This window comes from Martes martes (genome assembly GCF_963455335.1).
Source record: "Martes martes genome assembly, chromosome: 9".
In the NCBI taxonomy this organism is placed as follows: Eukaryota; Metazoa; Chordata; class Mammalia; order Carnivora; family Mustelidae; genus Martes; species Martes martes.
Genome location: NC_137896.1, coordinates 18,115,289 through 18,131,390, shown reverse-complemented (window position 1 = coordinate 18,131,390; position 16,102 = coordinate 18,115,289). Strand labels below are relative to the sequence as shown.

The 16,102-nt window shown below is 41.6% G+C and overlaps 1 protein-coding gene across 1 annotated transcript in view; it reads left to right on the top strand.

Moving 5' to 3' along the window:
* Positions 1-1,314: 1,314 nt before the first annotated feature.
* Positions 1,315-16,102, top strand: part of TOP1 (DNA topoisomerase I) — a 96,238-nt gene continuing 81,450 nt past the window's right edge. The window contains exons 1-2 of the mRNA XM_080812892.1: positions 1,315-1,584; positions 1,907-1,931. Of these exons, the coding sequence (XP_080669018.1) occupies positions 1,552-1,584; positions 1,907-1,931 (58 nt within the window). The 5' untranslated portion in view covers positions 1,315-1,551. The remainder of the gene's footprint in view (positions 1,585-1,906; positions 1,932-16,102) is intronic.

Here is a 16,102-nt window from a genome sequence, read left to right as displayed (position 1 = left end):
GCGTGATGGGAAGTATGTGGGAAGGGGATAAGTTAGATCTGCAAGTTGAAAAGTTCACTATGGAAAAAAGAGAAAAGAAAAAGAAAAGTTCACTTTGGCTACTGTTGGCTAGCAGCTTGTGAGAACGCCACAGCCGAAACAGGGACCCTTGTTAGGAGTATATATTATGATAATCCAAGCAAGAGATAATGCAGATTTTGACAGATGTGTGGGCAGAAGAGGTAGATGGGTTTAAGAGATGCGATCAGCTGGACTAATGAGAAAGGAAGGAGGAAGATGTCCAGGGTGGAGCTTTTCTAGCTGGGTGGAGGAAGATGGGGAATTCAGCCCTGGAGAAGCTTGTGAGGTATCCACTTGTAGATGTCAGACAGGAGGTTGTAGGTCACTTATCTCTGACATAGTGTAATAAAATAGCCCCACAGAGCTACCCTGTAGATTCAGAGCAGAGAACACAGTAGGAGCTCTATAAAGGGCAGTTCTTTGTCCTACTCATCTCACTTCTGCCCCATAGCATGCTAAGGATACAGCCATGGACCATGCCAGGTTCTGTTTACCCTGAGGTCCCATTCCATTTGGCCTTTTTGTATCACCCCCTTTTTCAGCACAATTCCTGGCTCACCGTAGATGCTCAATGTTTGTGGAATGAGCGAATGAAGTCAGCACTCCCGTGACCCAGGACTACATGTACCTGGCTGAAAACTGGAGCTAAACCAGACCTTTGGTTGGTTAAAAAATTAAAATAAATTTTAAGAAGTGGAGAGAAACCATCCAGAATGTTGGAAGGCCTGGACAAAGACTAGGAGGGAGCTCCTGCCTCACGGAGGCCTAAGGGTCCGTTTAGCGAGCGAAAAGGAGCTGGTGAAAGGTCTGGGGTTCCTGCGGCCAAGGTATTTTCAGCTGCAAAGAGATGCAAAAGCGGGACAGCAGCTCAGCCCGGGGCTGCCGCAGTCCCGCCGCGGCCTTTAAAGGCCCACCACGTGGCCGCGCTGCCGGCCGGGGTCCGGGGGCGGTGTCCCGGCTGCGCCTGCGCACTGCCTGGCAGAGGAGTACGAGTTCCGAGAAAAGGCGCCGGGAGAGGAAGGCAAGGTTGCTCTGGGTGGGCGGACGTGGGAGGAGTCGGCTCCTTATGCAAATCACAGCGGCTCGCATGGACTGGGGGCGGGGCTTGCGATGCAAAGTCGGTCCCCCTTTGGAAGCTCGAGGTGGGCGGGCCCCGCAACCCTCGGCCTCTTTCCGCGAGTCCCTGACGTCGCCGACGTCTCGTTTAAAAGCGGCCGCGCAGGCGCAGTGAGCCGAAATGCGAACTTAGGCTGTTACACAACTGCTGGGGTCCGCTCTCGCCGCCCGCCCGGCAGTCAGTCAGCGTCGCCGCCGCTGTCGCCCTCTCAGCCGTTCCGGGAGTCTCAGGCCCGCAGCCGCCGCCGCTTACCCGCGCCTCCGGAAGCTTCCGGGAGCCTCCGGGAGCCCCCGTCCGCCCGTACAGGCCGGTCCCGACCGTCTGCGCCTCCTCGGGGCCCCTCGCCGCCTGCCGCGCTCGCAGCTCCGGCCGACATGAGTGGGGACCATCTCCACAACGATTCCCAGGTACGGCTCGGCCGAGTCCTCCCGGCGCCCCAGCCCCGCCCCGGCCCTCCGCGACCCCCGGCGCAGGCCCCAGCCCCGGCCCGGCCGCTTTGACAGGCCGGAACCCCCAGCCAGAGGCGGCCGGCCGGCGGAGCTGAGCGCCCTAGGCCTCGGGCGAAAGCCGCGAAGTTACACACTGCGTGGGTGGTTGCCCCTTACGGCCGTTCCCGGGGCCCCCTTATCCCCGGGGCTCAGGGTGGGCTAGGCCCCCGGCCCCGCGCGCTCGCCTCCCGCGGGGTGAAAGGAGCCTGTTTGTTCATATTCCCTCGTTTTCTCTCTCCAGATTGAAGCGGATTTCCGATTGAATGGTGAGTGTGCCCCCCGCCCCGACCCCGGGTCCCCCAGCTGCCGGCCGCCTACCCCGCGCCCGGCCGGAGCCGGGCAGAGGACAGACATGGCGTCCCAGAGACTAAGTCCCGGCTCCTCGCTCACCGGCCCCATTGTTCCCATCGGGCCGCCTCTGGACCCCCTTTCCGGGCACCCCAGCCCCCCCAGATCGCGGCCATCCCAAGAGGGGGCAACGGAGACCCGGCGTCGCCCGCCGCCGGGCTTCGGGCAGCCTTTCCCGGCCCGGATTCCTCCCGGGAAAGTCGCCTTGTCGACAGTCGGGACTTAGTCTCTGCGCCATTTTCTTTTTCTCTCTCCTCTCCTTTCTGTGCCTGTGTCTCTTTCTCTCCCTCCCTCGGCTCCTTCCTTGAGCTGCCCAGAAAGAGCTTTCTGCAGAGCAAAGCCGTATAAATCACAGACCTCACCAGAGAGGGAAGGGTGGGAGACGGGATTGTTACTATTTTTTCCAAGGAGAACTTTATTTTGGGGGTTATTCCCTTTCTGCTTCTTGTTTGTTTCCTTTTCTGTTTTCCAGAATGAAAGATACCCCTCGGCAACTGTTGATTTGTGGGGGGTGGGGGGGGGTGTAAGATGTTTATCATGGGAATTATGGCTTTAAAACTAAAGCCACCCTTTGTGGAGTTTATCATATTTTGAGGTTGTTTTTCCCAAGTTGTGTTCTTTGCAAAGGTAGTAGTAGTACCTCCCTTCAGAAAGTTTGCAAGTTCTCTGTGAGCCCTACAATGTAAATGTTTGACTCGGGCATATGGATTTAAAAAAAAAAAAAAAAAGTATTCCTGACTAGAACTTTTCATGGTGGCTGAGGTTCCTAATGCACTGTTTTGTTTTTGTTTTTTGTTTTTTGTTTTTTGTTTTTAAACCGCGGCTTAGTGTACTTGTCAGGAGGAAAGGTTGTTGAGCCTCTCATCTGGACCTGGTGTATTGGCCTTTTCTTTTGGGCTGTGGGGAAGAAAAAAAGATTTTATTTATTGAAACAGTCCCAGCACCCACCCGTTTCCTGTTCTTTTTTAGAAGCCGCTGTTTTTCAGGAATCAAGAGCTAGCTTGCTTTTCCCAGATCTTTACGTTTTTGACCCCTTTTCAGCCAAATTAAGGCATTTATTCTTTGAGTATTTCCACTTCAGTTATTCAGTGAAGATTCCCCCAATAAAAAGCCCACCCTGTGGGCTTTTCAACAGTCTTTTTGAAGGAGAAGGTATCCTCTGTAGTGTGCTGGGAATTCCCACTGATTCTGATGGTACATAATCCTGCTCAATTGAATTCGGGTTCCGGGAACCTCTCCAATGGGAGAAGCTGATGAGTAGGTTTTCTGATGTTGTAATCAGCAGTCCATCGTGTTAGCCTGCTCTACTGAGAGCAGCCCTGTGTTCAGATTTGTAGTGGGACATCTAACAAGAGATGTGACTCTATTAGGAAGAATTGTGGTTAAAGTGTAACATTTCTTGTGCACCTAATATGTGCCAAACTGTGTGTAGTGCTAGAGCTGAACCTTTGGTCACAATGCTTCTCACCCTCAATCTAGTCTATTGGGAGAGACATAAATTAGTTAATTATAAGGTAGGTGCTGAGGTGTATGTACACCCAAAATGCTTTGAGAAACTAGGGGACTTAATTTTGTCTGCAGGTGGGGAAATTTCTCAGAGGAGGTGACTTCTGAGGTGAGTGTTGTGCAAGACTAGGTGCTGAGTGTCAGGAGTTGGAGTATTTCTTAACTATGTTTAGCTAACCTGTCAGGATTTTAAAAGGGTGATGAGTCCCCTGCAGTTGAGAAAACTGCAAAAAGTAATGTTTCTTTGGGACGTGGGAGCAAAGAAAGGATGTGGCAAATGAGGATGTAAAGAGTCCTTTTGACCTCTCTTGGAGAAAGGTAGGAGCTTAACCCAGGAAAAGTGTTCTTTTGACTTCAAGATTCAGCTGAGTCGGTCGTGTATTTAGTAAGGAAAAAAAGTTTAGTCCTTTCTCTTCAGAAAGTTAATCTCCATGGTTCTCACTTAAATTATGCAAAGGAATTATTGAGTATGTGATTGTAGGCTGGGTAAATTATTGATCTTTGACGCCATTTTTATAGAAACCGAAGTAAACTGAATATATTGACTTTTAGAATGTGATCATTTGTAATTGCAGTAATTGTTAATATTTATTGAATACTTAGTGTCTGCTTGGCGCAATCTCCCGGTCTTTCCATGGGTCGCCTAATTTGATTTAATCCTCGAAGGACCCTATGAGTTAAGTACTATTAACTCTATTTTATAGATGAGGAAACTGAAGCTTAGGTATTTTATTAGCTTGCTCACAGGCCGGTGAGTCTGGCATTCCAAAGCTCCCAAGCTTAGCCAGTATGCCATATATATATATATATATATATATATATATATATGAATGATTGCAGTATGAGAAAATTAAAATTAATTAATTAAAATTAATTAATTAATTAATTAATTAAAAATTAAAAGCTGCACATCTCTACTTTCTTACAAAGTTGATAAATATGAGAGGGAAGGATTTGTTTGTTATTTGCTTACTTTTAAACTAAAGCTACTCCTTCAAGAGAAAAAGCACTTTTAACTGCCTCTCCACCATCCTAAGTGTCTGACACTGGAGTAATGATCTTTGCAAATATTGTCTAGAAGAAAGATGTAGTGTTAGTAACTATGTGCTTGCTCTATTAACTAATACCCTGATAACCAGTGATTGATATATGTAACTATGAAAGACAGTTTTTAAAAAATAAAAATCAGTGTTTAATGATACTCAGACATGTCATTATTGATCTTTGTATTAAGAAGAGTTTGCTTAAGCATGATCTTAAGTGGACTTAACCCAACTTACAGATTAACTGTGCAAGTTCAAATATACAAACATCCCTCATTCTGCCTGCCCTCATCCCTTAAGATCTAAAAGACTTTTTGCGCTTTGGAGCTCATTTTATTTTTTTTTTTTTTTAAATTTATTTGACAGAGATCACAAGTAGGCAGAGAGGCAGGCAGAGAGAGAGGGGGAAGCAGGCCTCTGCTGAACAGAGAGCCCGATGCGGGGCTCGATCCCAGGACCCTGAGATCATGACCTGAGCCGAAGGCAGAGGCTTAACCCACTGAGCCACCCAGGCACCCCTGGAGCTCATTCTTTACAGCAATTAAAACTGTTGCTCTTCGTTTGGAATTTAGAACATCCTGACCATACTCAACTGCTAGGAAAAGTCTGTACTTGTGTAGTGCGTTTGTATTTAAAGTATTGATGGTGAGCTCGGAGTTTCAGGAGCAGAAACTGTACCTAATCTTTTACCTACCTCTTTCCTTTCTAAGTGTTGGTAGCACTAACCATAGTGGGGCTGAGTCATTATTACAGTGCTGTGCAGACTGCCGAGCTATCTGTGGGGTTGATAATGGTAACGTCATATTGGGGTTTAGTGATCCTTCTTCTGTTTCAAGGACTTAAAGTTTTTACCTCTCTTCTGTGGATTTGTGGGTTCCTCCCTCCCAGGGATGAGCAAAGTATAAGGCTTAATTAAATTAGTGACTAGTTAGTCTAAGTAATGTTATATGGGATCATAGTTTGACATCCTGTTGTTTTGATTCTGGTTAACTTAATGGATTCAGATTGTATGGAGGAATTAAATATAAATTGTTTCTGATGATAACAAATAGTTGTATTTCTGTGCGTTAGTTGCAGATTGAGGTGGGAAGATTGATGATGTGGCTATCTGGAAATTCCCATCACATTTTTAAAACTGCAAACTGATGGTACCTTCAAATGAAATCTGGCACATCTTCCTGCCCAATCCAGAAACACTTAAAACATTGGGCTCTGGTGTTTTCTTTCCTTCTACAACCAAACTCCTTGGGGCACCTTTTCAGATTAGTGACTGCTGTGGACTCTTTATACTACACTTAGACATGAAACAAAGTTGCTTGTCAACATGTGATTTTTAGATTACTAGCATATCAGAGCTCTCAAACAAATTTTAGATTCTGATGTTTCTGGTAAAACTAGAATATCCAGGAGTTATTAAAGAAACAGAAATACCTCATAGTTTGAAAGGTGGAAACTAGGTGATATTGATATCTCCAGCTCATACTTTTCTTTGGTAAGTAGATAAAATGGAAAGTAGAAATCCAGAGTCAGTCCCCAAATCTCATTTTAACCAATAGCAGCAAAAAAAAAAAAAAAGAAAGAAAGAAAGAAAGAAAGAATTGTCTGGCTTTTTTCTTTAATAAACATCAGCATAAAAATGAGGAATTGTGAGAGTTTGAAAGAGTGATTCATTAATTTGTTCTGGTTCTTAGTAAATTGATATCCATTCATACAATATACAAGAGCCAGGGATTCTTAGTATGTCTTAAATCTTATATTCCAAAATTAGGCCATTGGGATTTTTTGATTGTTTCTTTTCAGCATGGGGGACGGTTGCAAAAACTGTCAGCCTTTTAAATCTAAATGTTTGAGAAAGGTTTGTGTGTATATTAATTATAGTAACAGTTATTCTCTACTAGTAAGGGTATGGGAAGCGATTCTTTTGTACTTTATGGATAGGTTTCATTTTAGGAGCCTTTGGATTATAATGAAATTGTGTGTTATTTCATATTAGTTGGGTATGAATGCATATATATGTTATGGGTCTTTAACAAAATTTTGCTGTACTTGCAGTGCAAAATAAAACTAATTTTCTTGAAACCCAAAGTTCTTACCACAGAAGTATGTTTTTATGAGGGGTTTCATACTTGCCATGTGAAACTATGTTGAACTCCAGTAAAGTTCTGGCTTTATTTGGAAAAATGGATTAAAATGTAATTGTTTACTTTTGAATGAGGCTATGGAAATGCTTTAAATGACTATTTGATGTGGGACCCTGAGATTAAAAAAAAAAAAACCCTTTTGAAAGAATGTTAAAATATAGTCAGTTCATTGCATTTGTATGGGGGAGAGTCAGTTGAATGATTTTTCTGTGTCCTGTGGTTTAGATAATCTCCTTAATTATTTTGAACATTAACTTTGCATAATAAGGGCATTTGGGCAAACTGTTGAGAATATGGCTTCTTAAGGTAAAAAGGTTGGGATGGGAGAAGTTCCTAACTGGCCTTTAAGAAGTGAATGAGGTATTGTGTTTAAAAGGAAGTTTTCAGATTGTGTTTGAACTTTGAGTAGTAAGAGTTGGAACAAGTCTTTTCTCTGTATTTCCATGCCTTGTAAATGAATTTTGAGATACAGCCTTCCTTTCTGTGGCTCCAGGCCAGTTAATGATGTAGGAAATCTAACGAGGCAAGGAATAATTAGCATTTCACCAGCCCCTGGCCTTCCCCTGACAACCTGCCTATCTTCGACAACCTGCCTATCTTCGTGTGTGTTGTATGCTCTGAGTTGATAGCACCAATGCCTGGGTACTGTAGAGGGGGATAAAGATTTGGGGGAGGGAGGGCTGGTATCTTGGTAGCCTAGGCTTTGTTATTATGTGGGAAAAAGCTTGTAAAATATGTTAGATATTAATGGTATTTTTGGTAGGGCTATAGGAAATGATGGTTTGCTGAAATTGTTGCAAATGGATATTGTTTAATGTGATTTTTATTCTGTATGTTCAAGAGTCTTAAGTATTTTTCATACTGGGAGAGAAGTGATTTTACTGATTATCTCAAGTATATCTTTATAGTTTGTAATACCATCAAGCTAGAACCCTATTTATCTACCTTTATCTGTCATTTATTTAGTCTCTAAATTTTAGTAGAGAAAGAAGCTAAGGGAGAAAGACAACTTTTGAAGTTTTAAATTTCTTTTTTGGATGGTATTCATTTTCAGTTTGTTGACTTAAGTTTTTATATCTATTCAGTTATCTCCCTGCTGCCTTTACCTTTGTGTACTGTTATTGAGAATTTTCCTGAAATTTATAGTAGATATTTTTATTTACATCTCCCTCATGCCCTCTCCATTAGATATAGGGTAAGGATGTATCTCTACCAGGCTGTTAACTCCCCTCTGAGTTTTTGAAGTTAACTTTGTTTCTGTAGACTTAAGGACCCAGAGAACTCCCGTTCATTAGCATTCCTGAGATACACTTAGGTAGGCTCCAACAAAAGGTGTTAAAGCAGTCAGCATTATGGGGTCTTTAATTCTCTTGGTCTTTCTTGTTGAGAACAAGTTTCATAGATCCCTGGGTATTCTGACATTTTCCTATGTTTTAAGAACAAAAATCTGCCAACTCTTGGACTCAGTACTCTTTGTATTTTTTCTTAGCACAATCTAGCAAAGATAGATGCCTGGGATCTTTTCTTGGAGGAGATATCCTTAGCTATTTGGAGTTTATCCACCCCCCACCCCAGATGTTTTAAGTGAAGGTTAGTCCTACGATAGAGTACACTAGAAATGTACTCTTTTGCCACTTCTTAAAAGTCCATATTTTAATCTTGTTGCTGTATATGAATGCCCAGATAGATAAAGGTTTATAAACAGAATACCAGTTGGGCAGAAGACGTAAACCTAGCAGGTTTCAGGATCGGTAAATTAGGGGATCTCATTGGCTAAGACCTCTTACTTTATCCAACTCCTATAAGGTAGCCTCTTCATTTGTACTCTGTTACCTGATCTCTTGCTACAGAGTAGAAGGGGAAGTGGGAGGAAAGGAACAAATTTTGAGAGCTTAGTAGACATCACATTTTTGTATTCATTAAATCTAAATTTAATGGGAATAGTACAGATTGCATAGGTTTATGGGCGAACCTGAGACCAAGAAAGGAAAACTTTGCCATTTACACCTTCTCAGCTCCCCTTTTTGGTAGCATACTGCCTGGTCTAGATTCCAGAAATCCCAGACTGTAATTGGTAAGCTTCTAGTGAGAGATGTCACAGCCTGCCCTTAATTATGTGCTGGTAGAGATAGTTAAGACCCCTGGCATCTGGGGAGCTAGGTCTTAAAAGAGATGCTTTGGAGTTAAGGCTGGAACCAGATTGATATTAAAGGGTAAAAGTGATGAAGAGGGAGGCTGTGGGAAGATAATGATCTTGAGCAGCTGTGGTAAGTAGAAAATTGGTAGAAAAATCTAAATAAGTCCCTATTCTTAGTATAAACTTAACCCTGGCTGCTAAAGCTTGTTTTGTCATGTATAGATGAGGATGATATTTCTATGCTTCACAAACTATTGAAATTTAATTAAGTATATAGAGAGCCTCTTTTTTTTTTTTTTTTTTAAAGATTGTCTTTATTTGACATCACAAGTAGGCAGAGAGGCAGGCAGAGAGAGAGGAGGAAGCAGGCTCCCCAAAGAGCAGAGAGCCCGATGCGGGCTCCATCCCAGGACCCTATGACCATGACCCGAGCCAAAGGCAGAGGCTTAACCCATTGAGCCACCCAGGTGCCCCTATAGAGAGCCTCTTTGCCCACATTTTAAAATTTAAACTTCGGTCAGACAGCTTCTATTCTGAAATGGATCTTTATTTTGAATGTTAGGATTCAGGTACTGATGTTGGTCGCTCCTTCCTTCACTAGTTCCCTGATAACGTTTTAAATCTTCTGACAGTTACATAGTGAACAGTAGCATGTAACTAGAGTTGGTTGAGTCTTTACCTCCATAAACTTCACAACCATACACGGATCTCTTCTGATTATTAAACAACCACTGTAAAAGGAAAGGTGGTGTTATCTGTATCTAGGTTTAGGCTAAGTAGGAGCCAAATGTGTACCTGGTTCTTATTTTTCTGAGAATAAGAATAAGGCAAGATTGTCATTGCTGAAAGAGCTTCTTTTTCAGAGGGGATGGGCTTAGAAATGAAGAAGCTACATTGCTGTGGCTAATTTCTCAGCCTTTTAATAGAACTATGGATTTTCTCTTAAAGATACCCAGAACTTATATGTGAATTACATCTCAATTTTAAAAAAGGTACCCAGAACTTTGTCTTTATTAGATGCATTTAGTAAGTGAAATGCCAAGTTCATTATTTGTAATTTTTTATTTAAACGACAGAACTCAGTATGTCTTCTGTCACCATATTTTTTTTAAAGGCCACTATTTTCTTCTCCCCCTAAAACATGTTTATTTTTTCCCTCCAAAACATTTTTTAAAAGATTTTATTTATTTATTTATTTGACAGAGATCACAAGTAGGAAGAGAGGCAGGCAGAGGGGTGGGGGGGAGCAGGCTCCCTGTTGAGCAGAGAGCCTGACGCAGGGCTCAGTTGCAGGACCCTGGGATTATGACCTGAGCTGAAGGCAGAGGCTTTAACCCACTGAGCCACCCATTGCCCCCCTCCAAAACATTTTTTTTTTCTTTTCAAAGATTTTATGTATTTATTTGACAGAGAGAGATCACAAGTAGGCAGAGAGGCAGGCAGAGAGAGAGGAGAAAGCAGGTCCCCGCTGAGCAGAGAGCCCGATTCGTGGCTCGATCCCAGGACCCCGGGACCATGACCCGAGCCAAAGGCAGAGGCCTTAACCCACTGAGCCACCCAGGCACCCCATCCTCCAAAACATTTTTAAACTGTGAAGACTCAAAGCATCTGAGAGTTACCTTAATTTTTCATTTATTTATATATTGCTTAAAGGGACCAACTCAACTTCCTGTGAAATAGTTATTCTTGGCAACAAGAATGCCTTAAATAATAAAGCTTAGGAATAAGAATTTAAATGGGAAACTCCGTGTTAGTAATTACACATGAGTATAGGCATTTGGGAGATTTCATGAAAAAATTTGGTAAGCAGAAATTTCAGTAATGGCTCATAAGTCTAGCTAATGGTGAGTGCTACTTAAAAGAAAAATAAGCCAAAATCATTTGTGGGATATGTTTACTAATGTCCATTAGATTAAGTGGGTGGATCTTAGATACACCATTGATCAAAAGGATTATCATAGCAGCATCATAACAGGAGCAAACTTTAAACACAGTATTCACTTAAAGGTGGGCTAGTGAAAATAATTTCATAGGAGAGAAGTTACAAAATTGGGTCTAATTTTAAAGAGTCTTCAAAGGTAAAGTTTTCAAAAGATAAACATCTCAGGAATATATGGTTTGTAAAGTATACGGAGAAAAATATCTTGCAGGAAAGTGATTATTTAATACTGCATGGCTATATTGCCCTCATTGTGTGAGAATGTCCAAAATTGGATTTAAAGTCTTCAGAACTTAGGCCTCTTTCTCATCTTTTTTCTCTGATTCAGAATGTGAATGGTCACATGCGTGTGTGTTTTTGTGTTGGGGTGTGTGTGTGTCCCTGTCCGTGTGTGTGTCCCAGCCAAATCAACCATGATAGAGTGGAAGGGACAGATACTGAGTCAAGGGGATTTGAATTTGAGTTCTTGTGCTTCTGCTCAGTAGTGAGAAGTTAATCTCCAAGCCTTAGTTCTTTACCTGTAAACTAGGTCTAATACTTAACTCACAAGATTTAGGATTAAAGAGCATGTGAGGATCACTGTTGGAAAGGTGGAGCTTAGTACAGAATTTTGAGTTCCTTGCCAATCCTTAAAAAAAAAAACACCAAAAACCTTTTTCAGAGATTGTTTTTTTAGTTTTTTTTTTAAGGTTTTTTTTTTTTTTTTGAAATTTATTCATTTGACAGCACATGCAGGGGGAGCAGAGGGAGAGGGAGAAACAGGCTCCCTGCTCAGCAAGGAACCCGACACAGGCTCGATCCTAGGACCCTGGGATCATACCTGAGCTGAAGAAAGATGCTTAACTGACTGAGCCATCCAGGTGCCCTGCTTTTTTAGTCTTTTGTACAAAGGGAACAACTTTAATTTTTGAATTTGTGTATTGTGAGATTTTACCCAAGGGAGAGGGTCACTAGGGAGCTTTGAATATGATATCTGTTGCTGCGGATCCAGACAGGGGAGGCTCAAGATGGGTAAGACTTTGTGACTGTGTACAAACCACTTTGTTTTTCACAGTTAAATTACAGTTTAAGAGTCTTTGGCAGCCGTAACTTTTCCCCGTTTGCGCTTGGGATGGTGTAATATTTATAGATCTACTCAGGAAAGTAAAAAATTTCATGTTTAATTGCAAATGGAAAATTTAAGCTGCCATATTTATTCATTCAAACATTGAGAAAGTAAATACCAGTAACGACTAGATATAGATCAATAAGACAAGTCCATATGGTTCCCAGAACATTTTGAAGTTAGTACTTGTAGGTCTATAACTCACTTCCTCTGTTGATATTCCATATTTTTCATTGGGCCTCAGTACAGAGGCTCCTGACATACCAGGTTGAATAGAGATGGTAGGTTCTTTCTGGCAGTTAATACTTTACATCAGTGAAAGAGTGATGTCTCCATTCATTGCCAATCTAAAAGGTTTTTGCTTGTTTGGTTTTTTTTGTTGTTGTTGTTCCCTCCTTGCAAAAATTGGAAGCCTAGGACCTTATTTTAATTCCAAAGATGTCCAAATTCTTAACTGTTCTAGGGAAAAAAATTCTTTTAGGATACCTTTAAGCTCATTAAGTTATTTCACCTGGAATAGAATTTTTAAAGTACTGTGTATTGCCCGTATCTTTCTGTATCAGCAGTATTACATAAGATTTAGGAAAGTAGTTTCCAGGTTTTCCTGAATAGGTAGATTTGTCAGTGACTAGAAATGCTCACATTCTGTTTGAGAAATCATGTGACAATAGCTAATTCAGGTATTTGCTTGAAATGGTTTAAATCCTTGAACTGAATTGCCTGAAATAGGGTATAAAATCACCATCGTCATAAATTTGTAGAACTAAAATTTTAGAGATTAGACTCAGTACTTAAAGTCCTGGGAAACTAATTTTGTGGAGCAGTTTAAATATATTAGTATTGTTACGGCTTCCAGTCCATGAAAGCGTCTTGATAGGAAAGCTGTTAAACTCCTCAGAGAAAGGTTCAGAGTATGTAGAGGTATTACTTACAATGATTTGAATATGGAAAAGTAATCGAGACTAATGTTAGACTGAACATGCCTTATTATAATCAGTGCGTTTTCACAAGAATGAATGCAGTGTCACTAGTTCTTGCTGTTTAACATCAGAAATAAGGAAACAAGAATCTCTCAGGGAATTGATCACACCTCAGGATCTATTTCATAATTTTTCATGGTTCCAGTTAACCAGGAAAGAAAACAAAAGCAGGGACGAAGAACATGTGTTGTCTAGTCTTTGAAACTGCTGGCTTGTTAACGCGACTTTCAGGCAGAAAGGTCTCTAAGGCCAGACGCCCCCACCCCCTCTCCCCCAGCCCCAGCTCTGAGAGGTCTCTGGGTTAGTGCCCTCTGTGCATGTTCAGCTGGTGGTGGTCTGACCATAATTACTACTTTTTTCCCCTTTAAAAATCAAATCACCTCCCTTCTCCCTTGAATGCAGTGTGATATAAAAATAGGAACTTCAGCAGAACTTTATAGTCCTTTACAAATGTTCACACCTTCCTAATCTCAGAATGTCGGGAAAGTTGTCTATTAGCAGAAGTATGCTTGTTTGCTCTGTAGAAAATTGGATTCTAGGTGGGCAAACAAGAAGCCAAAATTTTTCCTCTTTCCTGAAAATACTATAGAACTTCTTTAGGACTGGAGCTAATCTGTGGAATTTATGTCAGATAGTGTTTGTATTGAGCTCAAGTTTTTAGGGCAATAAAGTTACAGTTCAGTATGATTCAGTTGGATCCATAAGTGACTGAAAACAGTAGAAATGTTGGTATAAGACTACCAGAATATTGGGGTGCCTGGGTGGCTCAGTGGGTTAAGCCTCTGCCTTCAGCTCAGGTCATGATCTCAGGGTCCTGGGATCGAGCCCTGCATCGGGCTCTTTGCTCAGCGGGGAGCCTGCTTCCCCCTCTCTCTCTGCCTGCCTCTCTGCCTACTTGTGATCTCTCTGTCAAATAAATAAATAAAAGTCTTTAAAAAGTTTTTTTTAAATTAAAAAAAAAAAAGACTACCAGAATATTAAGCAGGATCCATACTGATGGCACATATGTAAAGATGCATGTCAGTAGGCATTATTGTACAAAAGAGAAGATAATTTTGTTAAGTACACTTACTGAAAACTTGATTAAAATTTAAAAAAAGGTCCTTCTGGGGGCGCTTGGGTGGCTCAGTTGTTAAGCGTCTGCATTCGGCTTGGGTCATGATCCCTGGGAGCGCCCCCTCCCCAGTCGGGCTCCCTGCTCAGAGAGAAGCCTGCTTCTCCCTCTCCCCCGCTTGTATTCCCTCTCTCACTGTGTCTCTCTCTGTCAAATAAATAAATAAAAATCTTAAAAAAAAAAAAAAAGTCCTCTGCAGCAGCTCTATCTTCCAGGAATAAAGTTCAGTGTGTATTCTTCTCCCACAAGTCTGCAGTCCTGTTTTGTTCTGTTCAAGTATTCCTTTTTACTCTGGAGTATCTCTTAGTCTTTAGAATTTGGTACAGTTTGCATAAGTATGCCTGGCACTTCTCCATTTTACGATTTATTTAGGAAGGCACTAAGTATTGTAAACTCTTTTAGGATTAGCAACAGCTCAGAGCCTATTTCCACATTGAAGGCATAGTTATGGATATTCCCCTTCCATTTTCCTGAAATCTGTCTGCAATCACCACTTAATCCCAAGTCAGAAGCAACCACTTTTCTCTGGCTTTGAGCTTCTCTTGTCCTCTTCTTCCAATTTTTCATTCTGGACTGGAGAAATTTACATGTTTTGCTTATTTACTATGTATGAATTGTAAAAGAACACTATCTCATCCTGTATGGATAGTATAGATGCTTTCAACAAATGTTTAAATTATGAGATGGGAACCTCTCTCTCTTCTGGCTCATTAGCTGGTTGAAAATCAAGTGAGAAAAAGTGAGAGCTCTATCCTAAGTTTTCTTTTTCTTTTTAAGATTTTATTTTTAAGTAATCGTCAACACCGAGTGTGGGGCTCGAACTCACAACCCTGAGATGAAGAGTAACACACTTCACCAACAGCCAGTCAGGAGTCCCTACACTATTGTTTGCAAGCTAATATGCTTAAGAATCACCTGGGAGCACTTGGTAAAAAGACCTATCCTAGGACTCTTAAGTTGATTCCTTAGTGGCACAGGCTGAGTTTTTTTTTTTTTTTTAAGATTTTATTTATTTGACAGATAGAGATCACAAGTAGGCAAAGAGGCAGGTGGAGAGAGAGAGGAGGAAGCAGGCTCCCTGCTGAGCAGAGAGCCTGATGCAGGGCTCGATCCAGGACCCTGGGATCATGACCTGAGCCGAAGGCAGAGGCTTTAAACCACTGAGCCACCCAGGCGCCCCTGAGATTTTTTTTTTTTTTAAAGAGTGAGAGCACTCAGGTATGGGGATGGCCAGAGGGGGCAGAATCTTAAGCAGGTTTCATGCTAGGTGTGGAGGAGCTTGATCTCATATCATGACCCAAAGCCAAAGTCAGAAGAGTCAAGACACTCAACTGACTGAGCCACCCAGCTGCCCCAGAAATCTGCGTTTTTAAATATTTATTTAACAATCCTGGCTGATTCTGATTAATACAGCTGACCACAAATTATCTCTGGAGAAATTGAGCCATCTGGACTTCACTATCTTACTTGAAAGATGTGTGTTTTGCTTTGTTTGGTTAAGGTACTCTGTTGGTTAAGCTATTCAGTTTATGGTTGGTTTTGTTTTTTGTTTTTGAAGGACCAGAACAGTGTTTTTCAGTATATGTTTATAGAAGCTTGATATTTATCCTCAATATCTTCTACCTTTCAGTGAGTATTTACCTAAATAGTAGAGATAGTTAACTGCTTTTGCAGCTGTTTTACTATGTATCTCATCAGACTCCTAATCCTTTCTCCTCCTTCATGTTTAACAAGCCATTATTTGATCCTGATGTCATCTTTTAGGATTGTGTGACTAAGCAGAGCACAAAGAGCAAGAGGTTGTTTTAGTACTGATATCCCTAGAATGGCTAAGGCAGAGCATTAGCAGGTAAGTGGAGTTATTGGCACAGTTTAGTGGCATGCTGAAGATCTTATCTATGGAGGTCACTACCTTTAGAGATTAAATTAGGGGTCTTTAGCTACTGATGGCACTGATTGACATGGGAGGATTTGAATGGAACAGTAGTTTTTACGTGTTTTCCTGATTAGCATTGTCTGAGAACTTGTTGGAAATGCAAATTCTTGAGCTCATCCAGACTTACAGGCCCAAACTCTGAATGGGGTCTTAGTGATGTTTTAACAAGTCAGCCAGGTGATGTGATG